This window comes from Enhydra lutris, unplaced genomic scaffold (genome assembly GCF_002288905.1).
Source record: "Enhydra lutris kenyoni isolate GAN:26980312 unplaced genomic scaffold, ASM228890v2 scaffoldscaffold50, whole genome shotgun sequence".
Classification (NCBI taxonomy): domain Eukaryota; kingdom Metazoa; phylum Chordata; class Mammalia; order Carnivora; family Mustelidae; genus Enhydra; species Enhydra lutris.
The window spans coordinates 7,725,958-7,752,886 of NW_019154134.1; the positions used below are offsets into that span (position 1 = coordinate 7,725,958).

Consider the following 26,929-nt stretch of genomic DNA (forward strand, 5'->3'; position numbering starts at 1 on the left):
AGGAGAACCTGCAAAGGAGCCTGAGATGTCACAAGACAGATGACACCCAAAAGGCAGGAGAGAGGACTTTGTCCAAGGAGAAAACAGCAGCAGCAGTGCCGCTGGGCAAGGAATGCAAGGGTGGTGGTGTGTGTCTCCTGACCCGCAGTTTTAGAGGAGTGGTGGGCATCAGCGCCGCTGTGCTTCATTAGGGAGTGACAGAGCAGTGAGGAAGCACAGGCTCCTCTTGAGAAGCTCATGGAGAGGGAGAAAGCCTACGGGTTAGCAAAGGCAAAGAAGCGTTTCAGGGTTGATTTGGTTAGTTTGTATAGAAGGCTAGGAGAAGGAAGAATGCTTATAGGCTGAAGAGATGGAGCAGAGAGAGGAGGTTTTGTTGTTCAAGTAGCGAGCTTGCTTTTTCTGAAACACTGACATTTCTTGAGGAGGAGGCTTGGAGGGCACTTCACTGAATGGTGAATAGGAAGCCAGTCTGTGATTAAAAGTTTGCCATGGTTATGAAATATGTAGATGGGCATTTTCTCTGTGTTTATTATAGTTCATAACGTAGCAAAACATGCACTCACTCAACACATCTGGCTGTGTGCCAAGTGCTAGGAATACACCAGCAATGGAACAGATAAGAAATCCCTGCTCTTATAGAGATTATGTTCTCACAAAACATAAGCGTTTTGTTTTAAGTGTGCTTGGAACCCACTTCATGGTTTCTACGTACACAGTTTGTTCATGTTTTATGGACTTGCCTACAGATGACAAGGAACACTTTTTTTAAGTGACTTTCCGTGCCCCAAGTGTTCAGAAGATTGCTTTCTTTCCCAGCCCTCTTGGGGTTCCTTACATTTCTCTACCCCTTCCTAATTGTCACGTGTAGTTACCTCATAGAAATAGTGTCATTGTCCCATTTTTAACTTGGTCAGCATGCATACCTGACTGGCCAATCAGATTTTTATTTTGAAGGTGTGGTGTAGCGATGCAGCTGGGGAGGGGATCCAAGAGTACTTTCTTGGTAATAATAAAGTATCAAAGTTTTTACATATTTTTAGAAAAATACTTCAGAACATATTTAGAAATATCCCTGTAAATATTACGTACATTGCATAATTGGTAGGCTTTCTTGGATGGAAAGTGGTAGAGAGATGGCTTATACTTGGCAGGTATGCAGTTTATCTTTTTCTTTTTTTTAAAGATTTTATTTATTTGACAGAGAGAGATCACAAGCAGGCAGAGAGGCAAGCAGAGAGAGAGGAGGAAGCAGGGTCCCTGCTGAGCAGAGAGCCCAATGCAGGTCTCGATCCCAGAACCCTGAGATCGTGACCTGAGCTGAAGGCAGAGGCTTAACCCACTGAGCCACCCAGGCGCCCCAGGTATGCAGTTTATCTTATCTCTGCCTTAGGTAGAGGGTGACTTACTGCTTACATATGGCTAGTTGCTGTGCCATCGATAAATTACACTCTCTAAACAATTTTTTAAGTTTTGTTGTATCTTGTTTATGTAAACATCATATTGTGATTGGAACGTGGTTAAGAACAGCTGCTTTAGCTTATTGGTGAACACTTTTGCCATCCATTCAGTTCTGTTAGAAAGAACCCAGGAATGTCCCGTGCAGTCTGCCATCCTGAGAACGCTTACTTGGAATAATGAACAAAATTGATTCTCAAGTCTATAGCCTCGGGTTTACATTAATTAATTCTTTAGAATTTTGTTTTAGTCATCTTTGTATTATTAACACAGAACTTTCACTGTCCCCCTCCCCCAAATCTTAGAATAAAATTGGCATTCTAGAAATAGATGTTCTGTTTTTCATGCTTATGCTGTGGCTTCAGATGCATCCTGCCACCTGTATCTCCCTAAATTAGGAGAACGCTGGTTTGAGGAGTCTGGATTTGGGGTTCCAACACTGCCCCTTCCCTGGACACACCCCATTACACTGGCTCCCTTAGCTAGTTCCCTCTGAGTTTGCTTCATAGTAATAGTCTCATGGCTTCTGCCTCTCCCCTCCCAGACACAAAACCTGTTGGGATTTTCTTCAAGACTTTTTATTCTTATTAACCATAGGAAAATCAACAGGCATTAGCAAAATTAGAGTCATGGGTAAGCTCCAAAGTTATTGGAAAGTTTTTTTCACTGAAAGACAGATGTCTAGGCTCATGGTTCTTGACTTCTTTTACAGGGGATGAAATCTTTCACTTCACAAGGAGTGATCCCTGCTTTTCCCTCTTTCTGCAGTCCCTAGAACTAATGGTGGATACTTGGTTTAAACAAAGGTTTCATTGAAGCTTATTTACATCCTAGAGATCTTTCTGGTCTAGAGGCTTATATTGAAAAGGCATTGCTTCTTCCTAGCCTGCTATGTACAGGTGCCAAGCATTAGAAGGTCCATAATATTAGAATGGAAGATGAGTAAGACATGGGCCTTACCCTTAAGAAAAATACAGCATGAGGGGAATGATCATCCTGTTCTTTATTGAGGACTTAATTATTAAGTACCTCCCATATGCCAAGCTTTCTGCTAGGGCGGGGAACATGTTGAGACCCATTTCTGCCCTCAGGGATCATTTCTTGCCCTCACAGTCAAGTGTTGGAGACAGATATGTAAGAGACTATTATAATAGTACTATTTACTCAGTGGGGATGGAGGGATCCATCCCTCACCCCAACCTCAGACTGAGTTAGAGGGGCTGTGACTAGTGGGGAAGGCTAACAGCAGTATCTGGGACAGTTTCTCTAAGGTAAAGATAATCCTACAACTTGAGTGATAAGATGGCAACTACAGGGCATTGAGACTAAGAGATATTCCTAAAGAAAACTAGACAAATTTTATTTTTATTTTTTTCTTTTTCTGTATAGTAGATAAATTACATTTTATTGTTAACTTTGTTCCCATTTTTCAACTTAAAAGTTTTAAGGTTGAGTATCAGCCAGAGTGGTAATAAATTGAGTCAAAGTTATTCCAAGTAAAGAGAATATTCACATGCATGCTTATGAAAAAGAGATGCTGCCACATTCTTAAATAGCAATAAAGAAAATAGTAATTTATAGAAGTACAGTCTTTTGCCCCATTTCCATTCAGATTATTCTTTTTATAACTGAATTCATTAAAATTAGAAATGGTTATAATGACTGTGTTTTGAAGCATATACTAGGCTAAGTAAGTCAGAACCTGCCATTTTAAAATAAATGCAATTATTTGGCTCTTCTAAATTGTAGCTTTTGCTACAGTGAAAAAAAAAATGGCATATTTATGAACACCTCCAGAATTCTGTTGAAATGAGGAAGACATTATTTAGGTAGACAGAAAGTAATAATTCAGCCTATATTTGGAACACGATATCAGAATTAATGTGTCTTTTCTTTAAAGTGATACCTTTTTCCAAAGTGGCCGTACTAACTTGCATTCCCACCAACAGTGTGAGAGGGTTCCCCTTTCTCAAAAAGTTAAAAATAGAGCTATCCTATGACCCAGAAATTGCACTGCTGTGTATTTACCCCAAAGATACAGAAGTAGTGAAAAGAAGGGGCATATACACCTCAGTGTTCATAGCAGCAATGTCCACAATAGCCAAACTGTGGAAGGAGCCGAGATGCCCTTCAACAGACAAGTGGATAAAGAAGATGTGGTCCATATATACAATGGAATATTACTCAGCCATCAGAAAGGATAAATACCCACCATTAGCATTGACATGGATGGAACTTGAGGGGATTATGCTAATTGAAATAAGTCAAGCAGAGAAAGACAATTACCATATGGTTTCACTTATATATGGAACATAAGGAATAGCATGGAGGACATTAGGAGAAAGAAGGGAAAATGAAGTGGGGAAAATCAGAGGGGGAGACAAATGACAGACTATGGACTACAGAAAACAAACTGAGGGTTTCAGAGGGGAGGGCGTTGAGGGGTTAGGTTAGCCCGGTGATGGGTATTAAGGAGGGAACATGTGGCATGGAGCACTGGGTGTTATACACAAACAATGAATCATAGAACACTACATCAAAAGCTAATGATACTGTATGGTGACTAACATAACATAATGAAAAAAAAAAAAGTAGGGGGGTGGATGACATCTTTGATATTAATAGTCGCCTAAATTACATTTCAAAGGAAAGAGTGCCACCTACTGAATGAGGATTTTTTTCCTTCCCTGTCATTCCATTCTAGAATGTTCTGTTTCACTTTGTAATTCTTAGTTGTTGTTTTTTTTTAACTACAAACAGGTAGCTTATGCCAAGCCAGTGAACGAAGAAGTTAGGTTCACTCCTGATCTCATCATCCAATGGATTAAATAAATAAGGTGGCTAGTATGCGTAGAGGAAGTTTGTGCCTCCAAAACCAGTTGTAGAAAACATAACATAAACATGATTCAGCACTTTGCAAGTTTCAAAACCTTCCCGTGAATGTACTGACTGGCCCAAAGGTTTTTGTTTTAAAATGGGTATGTGTATTGGGGAGGGTATGTTCTATGGTGAGTGCTGTGAAGTGTGTAAGGCTGACAATTCACAGACCTGTACCCCTGGGGCAAATAATACATTGTATGTTAATTTAAAAAAAAAAAAAGATGGGTATGTGTACACTCATTGAATGGGAATAGATGGGCAAATGGGTGGGAAGTAATTATTCCAAGGAATAACTGAAGAGGAGTAAGGAACATATGACATTGGTCTCAGCGTCTGGTGGGAAGACCTCAGTCACCTAAAGAATAATAATAATAATACGGAGATTATTTGATCACAACTTGACTATAGGGGAGATACCTGAAGTCAAGTTGGAAACCCTAATATCTCTTTCACAGTAATCCATTTGGTACTTTTGGTAGTTATGAACAAGATGTTATCTCATCAGTGAAGGATTGAGAACATGAACACTAGCAAACACACCAGTAACAGAATTAAAAGATTTTATTTGAGAGTTTTACATGAACATTATTTATAGTTTACTGGCACATTTGTGGTGTTTTGGCTTAATTTATTGCTAGGCATCAAACATTTGCAGCTTTTTCTGCTTATTTATTGGACTATGTAAGTAGAGAGTGATTTTTTCCAAGAGCAGCTAGACTGCATGACAGATTGATTTACACCTGCTGTTGTAGATAGATTAATAGTACAGCCCACTGAGGAATGATGTTTTGTATTAAAATCCTGAACTGAAAAATAGAAAAACATACAGTGTAGGGCATTAGAATTTGTTCCATATAATATGTTTATATCGAGGCACCTGGGTGGCTCAGTTGTTAAGCATCTGCCTTCCTCTGGGGCCGTGATCCCAGGATCCTTGGATCAAGTCCTGAGTTGGGCTCCCTACTCAGGGGGAAGCCTGCTTCTCTCTTCTCACACTCCTGCTGCGTGTGTTCCATCTCTCACTGTGTTTCTCTGTCAAATAAATAAATAAAATCTTTTAAAAAATAAATAAATAAAATATTTATGCTATCTAATCCAAACTGTCAAGCTTGTGTCCTAAATACCAGATGTAATTAACCAAAGGTTAGTCACACTTTCAGTTTAAAGAATAAATTTTATCTAAGAGAGTAGATCTTAAAAAAAAAAAAAAAGCAAATTGTAGTGATGTCTACTCTTATTACATAAGTAAGGAATGATAATTGGCTGAATGAATGACACGCATTCTCTGAAAATATATATATTTTTTTAATTTGAGAGAGGGAGCTCACAAGCTGGTGGGGGAATGGACAGAGGAAAGAGAGGGAAAGGGATTCTTAAAGCAGATTCCCTGCTGAGCACAGAGCTCGATGACATGTGGCTGGAACCCACCACCCTGAAATCATACTCTGAGCTGAAATCAGGAGTTGGGAGCTCAGCAGGCTGAGCTGCCAGGCACCCCTCAAAAAACATAATTTTTAATAATACAAAATGAAAATATTTTAGCAGTGTTTGGGTTTTCAGGTTAGTAATTCAAAATGACACTTTAAATATTAACATATCCCAGATTTTCTTCGTTTTAGAAAAGCAAACCATCACTTTTATGACACAGATCAAGCATTTCTGAAATTATGACACCAGATAATGACAAAAAGGTGCTGTGTGGCTGCAGAGAGCCCTGGAACCATGGGAATTAGAATGCAGATTGGCCATTGTCACAAGTGCAGCTGAGACTTGGCCAGAAAGTATCCATGCTTCATTTATCATTTCTAGCTACTACTTCACATCTTCTTGACTTACAGCACTTAAATATGCAAAAATGGTTTTATCTTTTAAGAAAGAGAAATTTGTGGTTAATTCATTAAAAAAAAAAACAACAACTAGAGTTTTTAATGTAAAACAACCTAAAAGTCCATGTTTTGTGGTCTCCTTTCTGAATGTTTGTCCTGACAGTTTGACATTTCTGAGAGAGCTTTTTTTTTTTTTTAAGATTTTTTTTTTTATTTACTTATTTGACAGAGATCACAAGTCAGCAGAGAAGCAGGCAGATAGAGGGGGAAGTAGGGAGATAGAGAGAGGGGGAAGCAGGCTCCCTGCTGAGCAGAGAGCCCGATGTGGGGCTCAATCCCAGGACGCTGAGATCATGACCAGAGCCGAAGACAGAGGCTTAACCCACTGAGTCACCCAGGTGCCCCTGAGAGAGCTTTGAGAGTCTTTTAATATAATACTCATCCCTTTTCATATTTAGGTTTATTGCTTTTATGATAGTGACCATCAAGTATACAGAGTCTGTTTAGTATTTTCTAGCCTAAGTTTTCACAGGGTCTGCAGGTCCACATGTGTACCTTGCTGATGATGGTGCTGGTGATGTTAAGAAAGGATTCTCACAGTTTAAAATACTGGGAGCTACAAAATCGTAGGAGTGGCAAAGAATAATTTGCACAAATAAACTATTAGGAGGTACCCTTCAAATTTAACAAATAAGGGAGTTTAGGAGTCATGTTGAGGTTTATATTTTTTGATACTATATTTCCCTTTTAGGACTATAGCATGTAAATTGTGGAATTAATAAATGAGTCATAATGTTCACATTGGATGACCCTGAAGTTGCCTTGTAGTCTGATCTGATTTGGTAAATTTTGGAATTCCAGAAAGGTTGTGAATTACTGACGATCACATACCTGGTTAATGGCAGTTAGGACTTGACTGAATCTCCAAACTCCCCAGTCCTTTTATTCTTTGGTTCTTGAAGCCTCCCACAATGTAGAGAGTAGTAGTTCTGTACCATGTGCTTATTTTTAAAGATTTTGGCCATACAGAAAAATACAGAGGGAAAATATTAGAGAATAGTATAATGAACAGCCATAAAACGTCACCTGTATTTAGTAAATGTTAATATTTTATCATTTTTGTTCCAGTTGGGTACATGAATGTACGTACTTTACAGGAACAAATATTAAACAAATAGTTGTTTGTCCCCCTGCCTCCCTCCTGGCACCCCACAGAGAACAGACCACCTGGTAGACTTGTACAGCAGTTACCTCCTGAAACTAGAAAAACATAGTTGTATTTTGCTATTTTCATCTGTTTTTCAACTAACATATCATTAAAAGAAAATACGAATCAACATAGTGTGCAAGGAGGAGGATGGGACTTTGAGGCCACATAAACCCAGTTTTAAAATTCAGAAATCCAGTTACTATGAATTCTTAGTCAAGTTACTTGATCTTTCTGTAAGAGTTTCTTTGCTCCCACCATGAGGATGGTGTGTTTCACCTTGAAGCCGTGATGAGAATTAGAGCCACTCTATGGACAACATCTAGCATAGTACCTAGTACAGAGGGGGTGCTCCCTAAAGTGCAGCTTTAATCAACATCATTATTATGAACAATAATAGTAGTAATTTTAGTAGATAAATTTATTTGGGTGCCTTTCATGTAATTGGCACTTTTTAAGTGCTTCATTCATGTTCATTCACTTTAAAATTCTGTTAGATGAAAACTATATGCAAAGGGCTTAAAACAGTGAAAGGCACATAGGAAAGTGATCATATAATTAATAGGAGGAAATTAGGGAGGTTAACTTCCTTTTAGGCATTCTACATATACATTAGCTTATTTAACCCTACTAATGACACTATGTGGTAGGTATTTTTATCCCCATTTTACACTGAGGAAGTTGAGGTACAGAGAAGGTAAATACCTTGGGCCAAAGCCATAGCTAATAGTGTCAGACCTTGGATTTGAACGCAGGCAGTCTAGCTCCAGAGTTCATTCCCCTTATCACTGTGCCATACTTTTTGATTAGGTGTGTGGTATGACTTAGGTTTCTACCCTATCCTAGAAATATATCCTTCAAATTATGTCATCTCTGGTGAATAAGAAGTCTTTTAGGTTTTATTATGTGTACAACCCAGATTTTACTGGTTTGAGTGGCTATTGCCCCCATCAGTACTTAAGACACCCCAGCAAGCCACCCCCCGCAGTATTTCTTAAACTCCCCAGTGTGGGTCTGACATGGCTCGTGAATGCATTTGGTGTGTTGCCCTGTAGCTATCTCTGGACAGTGCCGCCTCCCTGTCTGTTGCCTTTGCTTCCTCCGGCCACATTGGTTTCACTGCTCCTGCCGGGTACTGATGCTCTTTCTGCTCTGACCGCCTTCCCACCAGTCACTGCTGGGAACACGGCTATCAGTGCCAAAGACACAAGAGTGCTCCCACTGTGCCAGAGCTCTGGGAGTTTGCAGTGAAGTGAAGACTGTGCCCCAGGTCCCTATTTTATTTCATATTCTGGGGCTTTACTCGAGTCATGTGGAGATGAGAGAAAATGCCTTGTCAGGGTTTTTTGGTTTTAGTTTTTTGTTTTTCTTTTTCCTTTGGCTGACGTCTCATCTTCACCCAAGACCTAAATCCTTGGCAGAGAGTGAGTAGAAAGGGGCAAATCTTAGTGACAAACTCTGGCCTCTGCTAATAGACTAGGCAAAGTGTGAATGTCTGACATCCCCATCTCTTAAGATGGGTTGTATCAGGTGATTTTACGCATTTTACGCATTTACGCATTTCTGAAACCGGCTGTCAAGTAATCTTTTCCCCCATATTTTGAATTTTCAGAGCCTTAGTTGCATTAAAAACATGCTGAATTTTGTGATAGCTTGAGAAGTCTTACATTAAGACAGTAAGATAGCCAGTATTAGTTTCTTCCCTGAATTCTTCTTAGACATACTAATTGGAACCAGAACGGACTGTAGAGATGATTTAGTACGGATTTCTCATAGTATATCCCCAAAACCACTACTCTGTCAAAGGCGTTCTGCTCAAAGGGACTTCTGTGCCAATAGCATGAGGAATGCTGTGTACCTTCTTCCCCCTGCCTTGGAAAATTAAGTGCACATAGGTTTTTATTTCTTTTATTTTTTTTTAAGATTTTATTTATTTATTTGACAGACAGAGATTACAAGTAGGCAAGAGAGGCAGGCAGGATGAAAGAGGAGGAAGCAGGCTCTCCTTGGAGCAGAGAGCCCGATGTGGGGCTCGATCCAGGACCCTGGGATCATGACCTGAGCCGAAAGCAGAGGCTTTAACCCACTGAGCCACCCAGGTGCCCCAGCACATAGGTTTTTAAATAACCTGTTTAATTTCATTTTATTTCATGTTTTCTAACAGCAGAATCATACACTGTTTAGTATTTTATAGAACATTGTTTTCACCAAAGTTATATCTTTTGTCTAGAAAATCTTTCAGCCTTCATCAGCACCATGCCTGCCAATCCTGTTCTTTCCTTTAAGATTATTTAGGTATGACCTCCTCTGTGGATCTCCCCAGGACTCCCCTAGATAAAATTAAGGATGGATATCCACTCCATCCTTGCAACTATTTATGATATATTAAAATACTTCATTATAGCAGAGATGGCATCATATTTTCTCTGTTGTGCTAGACTAAGCACCTGGAGGGATAGAGATCCTATCTTACTTATCTTCTGTTTTTCCCACTTTGTATTTCTATGTCTCTTGCCTAGCCCAGAGCTTCCATGTAGTAGACGTGCCAACATTCATTGAACAGAGTGGTTTTCTAGTATTAAAAGCATAAAGAAGAAAAGCAGCATTTGTCAGGAAGTCATTCTTCCTCATTCTGAGCATCCCAGTTAACATGCCTTTCCACCAACTAGAAGGAAGTACTATAGAAATAGTATCAGCTGTTCTGCGGCATTTGAAAGAAATCATTCTTCTAGCAAAAGCTGTAAGAGGGCTTTGTGCTGTAATCCAGTGCTATACTCTCTTCTCCATTAATCTGGGAACACTAAAAACAGCCCAAGGGTTTTTATTAACATCGATGGTATTCACTCAAAATATTCTGATTTTAACTGTAAACCTACTTTTCTTAAAAGAAGGGAATATGTGCAATAACAGATCAATTTCCTAATTATTAGCCTTATTCATTTGATCTCTTAAAAGAATACTCAAACTAAGCTGCCATGGTTTTTGAAAAACAATTGACATAGTAAAAATGCAGTTGCATACCCACTGGAGAAGGTTCCAAAGAAAAGCATACAGCCGAGCTTCCATATAACATTGATTTGGAATCTTCTCCATGAAAAGCAAAATGGTGAAGGAATAGCCATCCCTTCCAACAACCCCCTGTCCCCTTACCTGCTTTGTACCATGAACTATGTAGTAGATGGAGGACAGGACACACAGTGCTTTGCTGAAAACTGTCTCACAGTGGTGGTATAGGGAGTTCCAATCTGCTTCTCTAATGTATTGTAAAAGCTCACTATACTTATGCATCACTTGTCATTTAGACATTCCCAACCCTAGATTTGTTATGTAGCACAAAAGGGGAATTCTTGAAAGGAAATACACATTTAGCCAAATACTATAAAATATTAGCATCCTTTTCCTTGCTTACTGATCTATGTTCAACAATTAAGGAAGAGGATGCTCATACATCCCATTTTTTTCAAAGGTTTCTAAAAGTTCTTCGTCAAGTATCAAGGACACACAAAGGAAGGAATAAACAGTGGAATTTTTAGCAGTGAATATCAAAAGAATACAAAGCTTCAAGATTAAAAGTATTTGAAGCTTTCATGGGTTTTTGTTGGAAAGGAACAAATAAGAAATGGGACCATATTGATCTTAAACTCCCTTTGTAAACACTGGCTCTGAGAAACTAGTTTACACTAAACTTGGTAGCTGTCCCAAGTTTGTGGATGCAAAGATGAGAATACTGTGAGTCTTTCTCTGGAAAATGGGTGGCAGGACAGTAGTATTTAGGAATATTGTTACAAAGGCCATTACTTTGATGAGCAAAAAAAGTATATTCAAAAAATACATAGTAAACATTCCACTGGCAGCTAGTTAACTTTTTGGTCCATTTGTTTTCTCCATCATTGTTAGAAGAAGAGCATTTGTTGGTGTTCTGTCAGTAAGATTTTCATATATTTTGTGAGTTGATCAATCTTAGAAAACCACAAAAGTCATTTCTGTTCACTTCTGACCATTTTTACAGTTTTCACTTGTCTACCATAAATACTACCATTTCATTTTAGTTCATAATTTGTGATGAGTCAGTGAATTTTGCTGAAGTCAAGTCATTATAGAACTGAAAGCATGTGTTTAACTGTAGTGTGATTTGTTCTTTTATGCCGGTATATAAGGGGTGTTATCTTGAAAAGATGTCTGCCTTCACTGTCTCTGCTTTTTCTCTTTGGGTGCTTTTTTATGAACATATTTTCTGATGTCATATTGCTAATTTTGTAGGATTTTTTTCCTAACTTAATTTGATTACTAACTTGGCTTGCCGCCTTATTTCCTTTAGATTTTCTTTAAGTTCTTTATTATCTTATTTATTATTTTATAATATAAAATTTTGTATAAATAATATAATTTTATAATATAAAATTTATATTTATATATTTTATATTGTATAAATTATAAATTTATAATATAAAGTATATTTATTTTTAATAAATATAAAAATTTATTTTCTAAATAAAATTTAAATTTTATTTTCTTAAAATTCTTTTTGCCTCCTGGCAGGTTTTAACTTCTTTTGTAGACATTTTCTTGACCAGTTTACACACTTGTCAATACATGTGATTATTCTTAAATATCCTCTGGCTTGATAAAGTATATATAATTATTTTCACTTAATGTAAATTTGTTGATTTTCACATTAATCTTGTCAGCACATTTAGAAGGAACAGCAATTTTTTTTCCAGATTTGGATAGAGTATCACAGTCCCATACCCTGTGATGTCAGCAGTACTGCATATTAGACTGATCTGTTTGTGGTAAATTCATTAACTTGAATGTTTGGTAGTTTTTAATATGCCATTACATTTCTGAGATACACGGATGTACCAAGGAAACTTCTTAGCCAAGTTTTTGCATTGCTGCTTTATATTCTCCCTGGGACTAGGCAAGTGTTAAGAGTGATTTTTTTTTTTTTTAAGATTTTATTTATTTATCTGACAGAGAGAGGGAGAGTAGGAACACAAGCAGGGGGAATGGGAGAGAAAAAGCAGGCTTCCCGCCCAGCAGGGAGCCCAGTGCAGGGCCTATCCCAGGACCTTGGGCTCATGACCTGAGCCACTCAGGCGCCCCTTTAAGAGTGATTTTGAACACTATTTTTCACTGTATCTTGTTCTTGGTTTACATAGTTCTTAGGCACAGGAAACACACCCCTTCAGTTTGATGATGTTTACTCGTGTATAAACCTATCTACCTGAAAGTCTAACCTTGGTGTTTACCTTCAGCATGTCAGTCACTTTGGAAGCTACTGAAGTCCATCCAAAAGGCTTGTGTGTTAATTACACAAGATTTACTTTTCCTGCAAAGCAATTTTTTATCAAACTCTTATTTGAAGATTGTTATGGGTATTTGTGATCAAGAAAGGTGCCTTTTAATCATAAAACAGTTTTGAGTAGAATTAAATTAAAAAGTTCATAAAAGAAAACCTAAAATCTTTTCTTTCTTCACTTAACAATTTATCCCCCATTCATCATGATATTGCCCTAGTTGGTAATTACAATATGTTATGTACATTTCAAAACCTTTTTAATGATGTCTGACTTTAAAACAGTTATAATTACCAGTGATAACTGACTTATCAATCCATTAGAATTTATTCAGTATTCTGTAGAATATCAATTTCTTTAAATATATCCATACATATTTATCACATATATAAGAACATATAACATAGAGCTATGTAGTTAAAATACACTTTTTTTTTTAAGATTTTATTTTTGGGGGTGCCTGGGTGGCTTAGTTATTAAGTGTCTGCCTTTAGCTCAGGTCACAATCCCAGGGTCCTGGGATTGAGCCCCATATCTGGCTCCCTGCTCCACGGGAAGCCTGCTTCTCCCTCTCCCATATTCCCTGTTTGTGTTCCCTCTCTGCTGTGTCTCTCTTAAGTAAATAAAAATCTTCTATTTTTAAGTAATCTCTATACCCATCGTAGGGCTCGAAATTGCAACCCCAAGGTCAAGAGTCCCATGTTCCACTGAGTAGGCCAACCAGGTATCCCAAAATATACTTTCTTTTTGATTCACTTGAATTCTCTAAAAGGAGCCTTTGAGGCATGTAGTTTACTCCATAGATAAGATAATAGGTAATTGACTGCCAAAAGAAATTCCATGTGCTTTTGCTATCTTTACGAATGCTTTGATACTGGGGCGCCTCGGTGGCACAGTCAGTTAAGTGTCCAGCTCTTGGTTTTGGCTCAGGTCGTGATCTCAGGGTTGTGAGATCAAACCCTGTGTCAGGCTCTGCACTCAGCACAGAGTCTGCTTAAGACTCTCTCTCCTTCTGCCTCCCCCCCCCAACCCCAAAATATATAAATCTTTTTTTTTAATGCTTTGATGCTTTGATACTGTTTAGTAGCTCTCTGCTTTTTGTAAAGTCATTTGCATAATGATTGTTAAGCTAATATTTTACAAATTACTGATTTAGAAGTCAGAAAACCTTTTGAATATTCTTTGTGTTCTCTTTGAAATTGTTTTTATGTCCCAGAAACACTAATTTGTGATAGAAGTTATGGGCTAAATAGGCTGTGTGTGTCTCCTAGATACTACATCTGCACAGTGTTATTTCCCAGATATTTATTAGAAATGATAACCAGCTACTTCTGACTCTGAATCAGCAATTATTCATGGAGCCCATGGGATCTGTTGCTCTGGGTGCTCTATTGGTAGCTACATGACATGCCAGGGGAAAGGCCCCTTCAAAGCACTTGCACTTTCCTTGTCTATGTTGGCCTAAGTCAGCTAGTAAACAAGCACTTGCAGTATGATTACCCATTAATATATTCTATTGGTTTCATTTTGTCTAATTTCATATATACTCTTCACGTTTCTATCCCATGTTCAACTTTTCAGAATTTTGTAATTTTTACTGAATAATTTAATCTAAAGCTCAGATGAGGTACCATTTTAACATGAGATCAGATAAATGGAATTTTAGTACATACAGATAATTTGGAATAATTTATAAATAGAATCAATCAAAATCACTAAGGTGGTATTAAACTACTTGTAATAATAATTGCTGACAATAAGTTATATTATTTCTTTGTTATTTGGCCTCCATACTATTTTACCTTTGATGTTGTTAACCAATACGTGGGCTTTTTGAGGGTGAGAGTCTGTGCCTATATCCCTCAAAGGACTAAATAGGAAGATTTGTACAATACTAGAAATAGCTCCCTCCCCATAAAAACTTCTGATAGAGATTCCACATATTATAAAACTGATTATCCATGGCCATACCCATATTAAGAAATCAGTAGTCCTTTGTTGTGCTAAAGAGAAGATGGTTACTCTTTATGGGGGGGAAAAAGCAATTCCTCTTTCTCATTGTAAATAAATAGGAATTGTGCCATCATTAGTTCTCAGAGTCAAATAGTACCAAGCACAAGTTGTAATAAAGTCTTTGGGGACTAATTATCATATACACGTGAGCCATTTTATATACTATTATTTCATATGTAAAATTAGATATGTCATAATTGTTGTATTACAAAAGTGGAAGGGTTGGACTGACCATTGATTTTATTTCATTCTTGCTGCCCAGAAAAGCCTATACTCGAGAAATTATCTTATGGGAAAATAGAGTTTTTATGGATATTTTGGACTCAGATCTTGGTCAGCATTTGTAAATACTCATTTTCCTTTTGACCTGCAGGATATAAAAGACTGTGGAATCGGGGGCGCCTGGGTGGCTCAGTGGGTTAAGCCTTTGCCTTCGGCTCAGGTCATGATCTCAGGGTCCTGGGATCGAGCCCCGCATCAGCATCAGGCTCTCTGCTCGGCCGGGAGCCTGCTTCCCTCTCTTCCTCTGCCTACTTGTGATCTCTCTCTCTGTCAAATAAATAAAATCTTAAAAAAAAAAAAAAGACTATGGAATCATTCTTATCTGGGTTTATATCCTGTATTTTTCACATACAGACCTTATCACCTTAGAAACAAGTTAACCTCCTTGTTTTTTTCTTATCTGCCAATGGGACGGTAAAAGTCCCAAGTCATGAGAATTGACTGAGGTGACCCATGTGGAGCTGTTAGCACAGTGCCCTGTCCATGGTAAGCGATTGTTAGCCTCTGTTGTTAGCCTTATGGTTCACCACACACTCTGCCCATTCTTAAATAAGTCATTCCTTCTCTTGACTTTTACCTGGAAACTCAAATTTTAAGGGTCCCACAACAGACTAGTTTTTGTCTTGGAAGATAGTTCCTCGCTTGTTCTCCTCTTCCCGTGGCCAAGTGGACCTCAGTTGGGTGGTTCTGAATTTTACCTACTCTAGACAGTCCAGTGTATTTTCCAGAGTTCCTTCAGAGTTCTTAGACAGTGAAAGAATTAAGTTTCTTTCAAAATAAAGTTATCTATAATGTGAACTGTTCTGGAAGTGTTTATATATCTACTAAAGTTAAACTCCCATTACTTTCCAGGAAGGTTTCATGTATCATTACATACTCTTATTACAGTGAAGTGTTTTATTAATGAAGAGAACGTGCTTCTTTAATTCTTAAAATAGTCACCATTGTAAATACTTGTTTAAACTTTGTATTCTCATCAGGTAGGTAAACAGCACAGATATCTGATGTTGAGTCATTGTAAAAACAAAATCAGAGTTGACGGTGACCTGCCATAGCAGTCAAGAGTCAGGTTGACCAGGGTTTGAATCCTGCTCCTGCTCCTTATACACTGTGTGACCCCAGGCATGTAAGTGAGCGCCTCCAAGCCTCAGATGGTAACTACCTCATAGGGTTATTGGGAGGGTGAAGTACATGTAAATACCTATAAAGCACTTAACACCTTGCCTGGCATGTAACATTAATTTTTTCTATTATGACATAAGTCTGGCAGTTATTTCTCCATATCACTAGTTGTTGACTGACATACATACTTCCATGCTAAAGATGAACCATTTAAGAAATACCTTTTAAAAATCATAATTAACTTGGTAGAATTCTATTTCTGAGTGTTTTTCTAGTGTCTTCTGTGTGCCAGAAGCTGTGTTAGTGCTGTAGTCAAGCTCTTTGGGGATGGTGGGAAGAGAGACATAATAGGGTTTATTTCAGTGCAATGTAAAATGGATCCATGAAGTTTCCTCCATTGCAGTGCATACATGTGACCTCTGGAGAATTGGTTATTCAGCACCCAGGGAAGTTTGTTTTTTGTTTTGTTTTGTTTTTTGTTTTGTTTTTTAATAAATGAGCCTCAAAGGTTTTTTGGTTTTTTTTTTTATTAAGATTTTTTTTTTTTAAATTTATTTGACAGACAGAAATCACAAGTAGGCAGAGAGGCAGGCAGAGAAAGAGGAGGAAGCAGTCTCCCCTCTGAGCAGAGAGTCCGATATGGGGCTCGATCCCAGGACCCTGGGATCATGACCTAAGCCGAAGGCAGAGGCCTTAACCCACTGAGCCACCCAGGTGCCCCCACCCAGGGAAGTTTAAAAGTAGCTCTGATCATGTAACAGCATATCGTGGGACCCAGGTACACCTCTTAAGTTTATTTGAATTGCTTTTTCCCTTACTTCTATTGCCAACCACATCTTCTAATTTCTCTTTCTTCTTTATTTTTGTCTTATTGTTCCTACTGAACTACTTTGCTCTTTTTCTCTATTTCAGTGCCATTCTTCCTGCAGTGACACAATCTTTGTATCTTACAGCCACATACCCATAGTGGGCAGATCTGGTTAAAATGTACAGTACCATCCAGTATAGAGGGTCTTTGGACCAGGGCACATTCTTGCGCCGGCCAACTGTGGAGTGCAGGATGGGTTCAGATGTATAAGCACGGTATTCCCAAGCATCAGGCACCACCGTTGAAAGGGGGAGGTGTCTGTTGCTGGATAGACCCTCTGGCTTGGGTTCAGGTGCGTTTTGTGGCCTGTCAAGGACATTTGCTACTGATGATAGAAAAATAAGTAAGATATTGTAACCTGTCCCAGGAAAGCTTCCAATGTGGTGAGGGAAGCAGATACTTAAACTAATATTGAATTTTATAATGTATTATAATTAATATTAACTCAGTGGGGAGGGAGTGGCAACTGCTATAGAATGATAATAGGAAAGGATAGTAGGATAGTAGGAAATTATTGAAATTACTGAAGACATGTAAGATGATAGGGTCATTTTGTCAAGAAAAAAAATCATCTGCAGTACCAGAGAGGTATGAAATACCTTGGTATGTTTTAAGAAGAGTATTTAAGTGCTTTGAGAAGTGGTGGCTCGTGTTTAAGGGGCTCCAGGAAGAGGGTCTGGTATATGATACCAGTGAGGTCAGTCAGAGAGTTAGAAGCAGAACTGGGGAAAAAATCACCTCGTAGAAGTTCAGGGAGAGGAGAGCTGTAAGAATGACAGTCCAGTTAACAGTACTTGCTACCACAGGTGGTCAGGCAGAGGACCAAGTGGCTTCATTAAGAAGGGACCATTGAACCATCTCATTTGTTAGCAGGTAAATTCTGTAAGTCTAGAAAGGGATCAGAACAAGAAGCCTAACGTCAGAGGAAGAAGGTTCTTTGAAGCTCTAGGTTGATCAAAGATTCACTCTGATGATGTTTAGATCCAAAAAAAAGCAAGAAACATGTTTCCTAAATAAACAGGAAAGGAGGATAAAGTTTAATTTGTAACAATCTTTAAGTTTCTCATATTTGTCTAGCTAAAATTTCATTTATTTTTAAAGTCTTCAAAGTAGTTTCCCAAAATATGTATGTTTGTTTTGTCAAAGGGTCAGAAATGTACAAGCTGTTACTTTACGTAAAATAACAGGTATTGGTTGTAGGTACTAATGCAAAAATAACTCTCTAAAACACTCATGTTGTTTAACTAAATTGAATTAGAGCCCCTCTAATCTCCTAGTGATTTAGTAACTATCTGTTTAGATTAGTTTGTGTTTTAAAAAAAAAATGTTTCCTGTTACGGCTATAATATTAATTGAATAAGAAGTTACATGACTGCTATATCATACACACATGACTTTTTTCTAGCAAGTAGACAGGATTCACTGTATATTTCATTGAATCTAAGATCCCATTGAGTATAAATTGAACCATTATCTTATATAAACCCTACCATAAGTTACAACATGTAATTGTAAGAAGTATTCAGATTTCGCAGATACTAAAATGCAAAAAAATATACATTTTTGAATAATATATGATTATTAAAACATTAGAAATAAATTTTTGGTTTATATTTGCAGATTAATTTAGGAGCAACAAAAATTGCTCCAATGAATAAAATCTAAATTACAAATGTAGTATTAAATACAAAACTATAGAAAGATTAACAGGAGTAGTCATTAAATTTTAAAACTAGGGAGGTACTGGGTGGCTCAGTTGGTTAAGTGACTGCCTTCAGCTCAGGTCATGATCCCAGGATCCTAGGATTAAGTCCCACATCATGCTCCTTGCTCAGTGGGAAGCCTGCTTGTGCTCTTTCTCTCTCTGTCAAATAAATAAAATTTTTAAGAAATAATTTTTTTAAGATTTTATTTATTTGAGAGAGAGAGAGAGCATGAGAGGGGAGAAGGTCAGAGGGAGAAGCTGACTCCCTGTGGAGCTGGGAGCCTGATGTGGGACTTGATCCCAGGACTCAGGGATCGTGACCTGAGCTGAAGGCAGTCGCTTAATCAACTTAGCCACCCAGCACCCCGACCCCCGCCCAAATTTTAAAACTAGGAAGGTCCTTAGGGCTGCCAAAGATGTTAATAAATGAGCATTCATTTAATATATGCTTTGAAACCTATCATAAGCCAGACATTGTTAGTTGTTGGATATAGAATGATGGATAAAACACTGGCCCCTGCCTTCATGGAATTTATAGTTTATGGTGGGGAAATAAGTTTGCAAATTGCAGTGAGCACTTTAAAGGAAAAGTACAATGGTGTGAAGGAATGGAACTCCAGATTCCTAACTGAGATTGAGACCATCTCTGAGGTATAGAAGAAAAGTTAAAAAGTCAGTAGAAATGAACAAAGTGAAAAGTAGACAAGAAGCAGTCTGTGCAAAAGTCTTGAGCAGGAGAGATGTTGGAGTTTTTCAGGCAGTGAAAGAAACACAAGGAGCCAGGTGGAGGTCTAGGTTACTTCAGTTGAGGTAAGACCAAATGATGCATGGCCACATAGGACCTGTTAAACATTTTGAATTTTAGTCCAACCCAGAGGGATGCCTGGAGGGTTTTAATAGAGGAAGTAACCCTGGCTGCTCTGTAAAGCCTGGATTGGAGTAAGATTCAAAGTGAAGAAGCCTCCTTAGGAGTCTGTTCTTAGTACAGACCAGCTAAGTTGGCAATTTGACCTGGGGGTTTGGAGTAGAAGATAAATTTTCTTGCAGATAATATGCCAGTATCGCCAAAAATCTTAGTTTGTGTACTATTTGACCCAGCAATTCCATTTCACAGCATTTGTTGTGAAGAAATAATCCTGTATGAATGTACAAATTGAGGCACTAGTATGCATATCCCCTATTATTTATTAAGAAATTGGTTTAAGTGATTACAGTATTTTCAAACAAGCGTAAAGAAAAGAGGCAAATCATGCCAGCTTTAAGGAGGCCACATCATTCAATAAGATTTGTTTAGACAGGGAGAGTCTTCTTCATGTTTGGGTGCGTGCCAGGGAGAGAGACACTGAAAATACAGAATGGAGAAGAGATACTCATAAAACAAATTTGGGGGAGGAGAGACATTTAGGACCAAAGGGAAGATAAGCTCCTTTGTCCATGAGTGCAGGAGCTTCTGGGGTGAAAATGCACTGTGCTTCTGCAGTGTGTCTTATTTTTTGAGAACTAGCCTGGGAACCTAGCCACGCCTTGCAACATAGTTACTGGAGGGGAAAGTGTGTGCTTTTCAAACCAGAGAGTTGTAAGTGAATTTTTGGTATGCAGTCAGCCCATAAATTGGGTTCCCTGTAAATCCAAGCTTCCCTGGGTAAGTAGTAACTGAACAGGATGAAATTTTGGGAAAACATTTCTCTACTCTCCCTGCCTTCTTGTCCTTCCTTTGCCCTCCCTCGCCCAACTCCTCCTCTCCCATTCTCTTCTTTCCTTCTCCCTTTCCCCTTCCCTTCCTACCCTCTCGTCTTTTCCCACTCCTCTCCTCTCTCTACTCTTCCTCTTAGACACCCAAAAAGTTACATTTTATACATTCAGAGCAGGAAAAAGAGCCAGGCACTTCTAAGCAGATAAAAGAATCTCCTTCCGTCCATTCTTTACCTTTTTTCTTTACATATAGGCACTTTCTATTCAGGAGTTTTCTTAGACCTTTGTGGTGGAAATATTCTACTATATGCTCTTAATGCCCACTTGCAAGTTTCAAATGTTTTGTGCCCTCTACATTCCTAAAACTAGACCAGTCTCTCTATGCAGGAGTATTTAACTTGTTGATTTCCACTGCCCTCACAGAATTGATGCTTCAGGAAAACCAATTAACCATTTCCTTTCTAGTGCATATTTAATTTTTAGTAAGGTTTTTTTGCTGGTTCTCTGGAGATACTGATGCTCTATGTTTGTAATTAGCTGGAAAATTCCTAGAGGAGTTTGCATTTGACTTTTTAGTAAGCTTGCAGTTATCGTCTGTGGTATTTCCTTGAGTATTTCCTTTTCCAATCTGTAAAAAAAACACACAACTGTTCTGTAACTTTATAGAATATCCAAAATAGTTACTGAAATTAGCTTAGTATTTTTTAAGTTGTTACTTCTTTTTTTTTTTTAAGATTTTATTTATTTATCTGACAGAGATCACAAGCAGGCAGAGAGGCAGGCAGAGAGAGAGGAGGAAGCAGGCTCCCCGCTGAGCAGAGAGCCCAATGCGGGGCTCGATCCCAGGACCCTGAGATCATGACCTGAGCTGAAGGCAGCAGCTCAACCCACTGAGCCACCCAGGCGCCCCTAAGTTGTTACTTCTTCCAGAGCACAAATGCTTTAACTCTTTCCTTATGAATCAGGTTTTAAAATCCATGCATATGTGTTTTGCATTTGATATATATATCCTCATGTGGATATAAGTGTATCTGAAATTAGCAGATGATGGGGTGCCTGGGTGTCTCAGTTGGTTAAGCCTTCAGCTCAGGTCATGATCAAGCCCCACATTGGGCTCTCTGCCAGGCAGAGAGACTGCTTCTCCCTCTCCCTGTGCTGTGCTCCCCCTGCTTGTGCTCATTCTCTTTCTCTAAGGAATAAATAAAATCTTTAAAAAAAAAAAAAAGAAAGAAAGAAAGAAATTAGCAGGTGCTTTACCATTTAGGCTTTGTAAATTAGTTCTCAAAAGTTACTAGCTTCCAGATTATTTTGTTCTGATAACTCCACACTATATTATGGAGTAAAGGTCGGATGTTTGTACCAATTTTTACTTTTTATTTACAGAGTATCCCCAATGCTTTGATATGGAATTATTGTTGGGAGAATACAAATTTAATCACTTAGGCTTTGGACAAATATTGTGGGATCACAGAAGATGGGTTAGGTTACAGTTAGCTTATTAAATATTTATTGTTTTTCATAAAATGAGCATATCCACCAGATTCAGTCTATAAAGACTTAAATTATTGGAAAATGCTAGAATAAATTATTGGAAATCCTTAAATTACTGGAAATCCTAGAGTAGTAAAATACTCTTCTAAATCTCTGTTAAATACTTTAGGATGTGAGAGTGGTGCAACTGGAAACAATGCAGTGTTCATGAATGTGTTCGTTAATGCCACACTTAATGTCTTGGGATCCATTTTGTTAACTACCTGGGAACAAGGACTGCATTAATATTGTTAGTTGTCAGTACCTTCTAAATAGAACCTTTCTTTTTTAAAAGGCATTATTAAACTCACATTATCATGTGACATTGAACAAGAGTATATATGATTCACAGTGATACTTTCATACTTGGCTTAAATCATTGGGGGGGGTGGGTTAGCAGTTACCTTTTTAGCTACATGTCCAATGAAGGTATAAAATTCTATTTGTTCTTGGAAATTATTTTTTATATATTAATCTCATTCTTGTTTCTCCCTCCATTTCAGTCGTGAGATGGAGAGTAAAGAAACTCTCAAGGGCTTGCACAAGATGGACGATCGCCCAGAAGAACGAATGATCAGGGAGAAACTGAAGGCAACCTGTATGCCAGCCTGGAAGCATGAGTGGCTGGAAAGGAGAAACAGGAGAGGCCCTGTGGTAAGTGGCTGTGAGTTACCTGATGTAAGGAAGAAAGCATAGCAGCAGGAAGTGGGAAATGAAGCATAAATAGATCCTCTTGTAAGCTTTTTTTTCTTCTTGATTTTTAAATACAGTCGTTTCATTTGCTTGATATTCTAGCCACTTGGAACAAAATATACCTAGAACTATGCTCACTAAACACCTTAAACTGTTAAACTAAGCTGGTTGGGTTGGGGAGGTAATGCTTAAAGCAACACTGCCCCCTACTGTCAGTATCTAAAACCTTTTAGTAGAGACTTCTATTGCACTTCGGGAAAAAAAAAAGCTTTTTTTTTTTTTTTTTTTTTTTTTTTCCACATTTTATTTTGATATTCTTTCTCCGAGGTAGGATCCAAAGATCTGAGTCCCAGAAATCATTCAGGAAAGCAAAAAGTCTGAATAGATTCATGGGGTTTGAGGTAAATTTAAAAGATGTCCAGGGTTTGGGGAAAGAAAACTTAGCTAGCTAGGATTAGGAAAAAAAGGCATTCTCTATCCTTTGCCATGGTTATTTTCTTTTAAAGTATACAAATACTTTGAAATGTGTTCATCTTTCTTATAAAAAAAGTAGATCTTGATTTTTAAGTTTTCCAGTATCAGTTTGTATCAGCAGGTTTTTATTTGCTTTTTGTTTGTTCTTTGTAAGTAAAGACAAGATTTATTAGATTTGGGGGAGGGCAAAGGGATGGTGGGTATAATCATAAAAGTTACTGGGCAAGCTACTTATTTGACAATTGAAACCTTCTAGCTGTATGATCATCTAGCCCTACATTCATCCCACTTGCCCTTTTTTTTTTTTTTTTTAAGAGAGGATTAGAGAGGAGGTGGGAGGAGCAGAGGGAGAGGGAGAGAGAATCTTACACAGGCTTTATGCCCAGTGCAGAGCCCAACATGGGGCTCAATATCACAACTCTGAGATCATACCTGAGCTGAAATCAAGAGTTGGATGCTTAACCAGCTGAGCCACCCAGGTGTCCCCCACTTGCCTATTTAGTTTAAATTTAAATATAAATTAGTTAGGGGTGCCTGGGTGACTCAGTGGGCTAAAGCCTCTGCCTTCAGCTCAGGTCGTGATTCCAGGGTCCTGGGATCGAGCCCCGCATCGGGCTCTCTGCTTAGCGGGGAGCCTACTTTCTCCTCTCTCTCTCTCTCTGCCTGCCTCTCTGCCTGCTTGTCTGTCAAATAAATAAAATCTTTAAAAAAAATAAGATAAAATAAATAAATATAAATTAGTTAAATATAAATAAGTAAAAATTTTGTTCCTCAGCCACATTAGCCATGTTTCTAATGCTCAGTAGCCATACAGACTTCCCTCATCACTGAGCTGTGTTCTGTCTTGCACACTCTACCCAAGGGTGCTAACCCATGGAGCTAATATAGAATATATTTAATTGTTCCTTTATATACCAGCTTTTATGCTAAGCTACCATACTACCCATGAGTCCTTTCCTTTCCAGCTAAGCTTCCACATTCCTTTGATTTGTTTTTCATATGAAGTAGTATGGTGAGAACCCCTCACTGTTGCAGTAATCATGTCAGAGGATGCAAATGAAGAAATCGGGGATTCATCTTAGAAAAGAGAAAGTTCTGTTGAAAACATCTTATAGAAGGGGTAAATTTCTACCCAATTAATATAAAGAATCTTTGAGTAGTTTAAATCCATCTGAAGTTTGAATGTGCTTTCTGGAGCTCCTTGTGTTGATGGAGAGTCCAGATCTTTTGAGAATACCATAAAGCAGAAACAACTTTTTTGAAAAGCCAAAAAAGCCAATCCTTTATGACATATAAACTAAGGACAATCAGTTATCTAAGGCTGTTTTTTCTCACTGTCCCCTTTCCATCAAATTCCTGAGTACATTATCTGTGTATAGGACAGAGGTAAAGAGGGAAGAGATGTATGGAATAAGACATATGACTTACAGTCCTTAAATTCAGTTATGCTACCCTACATCTCACAGTTTACAGATTTGATATTAACCTTAAGAAGTTTATAGCCGGGGCGCCTGGGTGGCTCAGTGTGTTAAGCCTCTGCCTTTGGCTCAGGTCATGATCTCAGGGTCCTGGGATCGAGCCCCGCATCGAGCCCCACATTGGGCTCTATGCTCAGCAGGGAGCCTGCTTCCCCTTCTCTCTCTGCCTGCCTCTCTGCCTACTTGTGATCTCTCTCTCTGTCAAATAAATAAATAAAAATCTTTAAAAAAAAAAAAAGTTTATAGTCTACTTGGAGACTCTGCTTTTGTTTGTTTTTACTACGTTTATGTAGTTTAAATCAGGTCCTTCTTAAAATGTGAGGTATAAATATCTCCAATTATGAAAATGGAACTTAAAAATAAAGGCATGAAATATCACAGAACAGTATGTGACTGTATGCCAAATGTGTAGAGTGGGCAGAGAACAGTAACAACTTAGAAGAAAAATGTCAGGCTGACAAAGTTAAGTGCACATCTGTAAAAGGTAGGATTTTAACCGACCCTTAAAAGATGGGAGTTTTGGGATGCCCGGGTGGCTCAGTTGTTACACATCTGCCTTCGGCTTGGGTCATGATCCCAGGGTCCCGGGATCGAGTCCCACATTGGGCTCCCTGCTCAGAGGGGAGTTTGCTTCTACCTCTCCCACTCTCCCTGCTTGTGTTCCGTCTCTGGCTGTGTCTCCTCTATTAAATAAAATAAAATCTTAAAAAAAAAAAAAAAAAAAAAGATGGGAGTTTTTACCAGGTGAAGGTATGCTGCCTGGTGTGCTACAGGCTGGAGATGTGATTAGCAGGGAGAGTACAGGAAGATGACAGGTTAGTCATGTTTGGTAGGCACATCAGCAGGCTAGTAGAATAAAACAGTAGTGGGAGAAAGGCAGGGAAGATTGGCTAAGGTTACAGGGTTTGGCCTTCTGGTCAGAGGTAGATTAGGTCTGTTGAGAAACAACAGGTCTTGCAAGCCTTTCTACTTGAGACATTGCTTTTTAAATGTGTAGTTTCCTTTGATGATTTTGAAATACATGTCTAAACTACTGTAATAAAACACTGTATAAAAAAAGGCAAAATGGTTTTATATTAATCAAACTATTTGGGCATTTAAATTATGCCCATTATTGTTTTCAAGATCCTGCATTTTCTCAATAGAAATGAAAAAGAAAACATCTCCTTGAATCTAGTTGAATAAATTAACTGTAGAAGGTAAAAGTGCTTATTTTTCACGTTTGTTTACTAACCTATGATTATTGATTTTGAGTGTTAAGTGATTTAGGGGACATAATAACAGATAATACTAAATTCTAAAATTATATGTAACATTTTAACTAGTGATAAAGCTTAAATGAATGAAATCTGTGGGTAAAAATAGTCTTAACATTTATTGTTTGAAGTAATACTAAATAAAAGTTGATAAATTGTTATATTTGTATAACATTGTGTAATGAAAACTTGAGTTCATTTTTTGGTCTGTTGTGTTTAAATTTACTTAGTTTTTTATATTGTTAAGTAATCAGAATATTGGAATTTTAATTTAGGTGGTAAAACCAATCCCTATTAAAGGAGATGGTTCTGAAATTCATAACTTGGCAACTGAGTCACAAGGAGAGGGCCAGGCGAGCACCACGTCACCCGCTCCCAAAGGCCGACGTAGTCCTTCTCCTGGCAGCTCCCCATCGGGTCGCTCAGTGAAGTCGGAATCTCCAGGAGTTCGGAGAAAAAGAGTTTCCCCAGTGCCTGTAAGTTAATGTTTCAACAAGTATATTAAGTTTCTATAATTTTTTTGATACATTTATAACACAGAAAAGATTGGCTAGCCATCTGTTACAGCAACATTTCTCCAAGTGTAGTCCACAGACCCTTGGTTGGGGGAAGAGCACAGGTCCTGAGACCTTTTCTGTGGATCCATTAGATCAAAACAAATTTTGTAATAAAACTAAGATCTCACTTGCCTCTTTAACTGCATAAACATTTACAGTGGTGGGTAAAGCTGATGCATTCACCTAAATTAGGGCTATGACAACAGGAATCGGGGTATTTTTGGCAGACATTTTCCTTAAGACAAGTTAAGTGAAGGAAGGAACTTCAAGAAAGAAAATTGAAGTGTTTTTTCACCAGGAGTTTAGAATTTTGGGAAACTCATATCCACCACTATAAACTTGACAGTTTCCCAGTACTTGAATTTTCTAACAAGATTGGTGATGTTTCCAAATGTGACCTTTTTTTTAATGTATTGCACAACGAAATGCGTAAACATTTAGGAAATCTGTATAACTTGGTGAACCAGTATTTTCTTAATGACCAATGCATGATGAAACAAAATCATCCTTAGGTAAATGATCCATTCAAATTGTGAAAGATAGACCATCTGGATTTTCATGTGTAACAGTAGGAAAAGTTTGTTGATGTGG

The 26,929-nt window shown here is 38.0% G+C and overlaps 1 protein-coding gene across 2 annotated transcripts in view; it reads left to right on the forward strand.

Annotated features, from left to right (window-relative positions):
• The window catches only part of LOC111156879 (mitogen-activated protein kinase kinase kinase 1), a 79,232-nt gene that overhangs the window by 22,414 nt on the left and 29,889 nt on the right, over positions 1–26,929 (forward strand). For both annotated transcript variants that reach the window (XM_022518007.1, XM_022518008.1), the window contains exons 2-3: positions 22,384–22,534; positions 26,057–26,257. In XM_022518007.1, the coding sequence (XP_022373715.1) occupies positions 22,384–22,534; positions 26,057–26,257 (352 nt within the window). The remainder of the gene's footprint in view (positions 1–22,383; positions 22,535–26,056; positions 26,258–26,929) is intronic.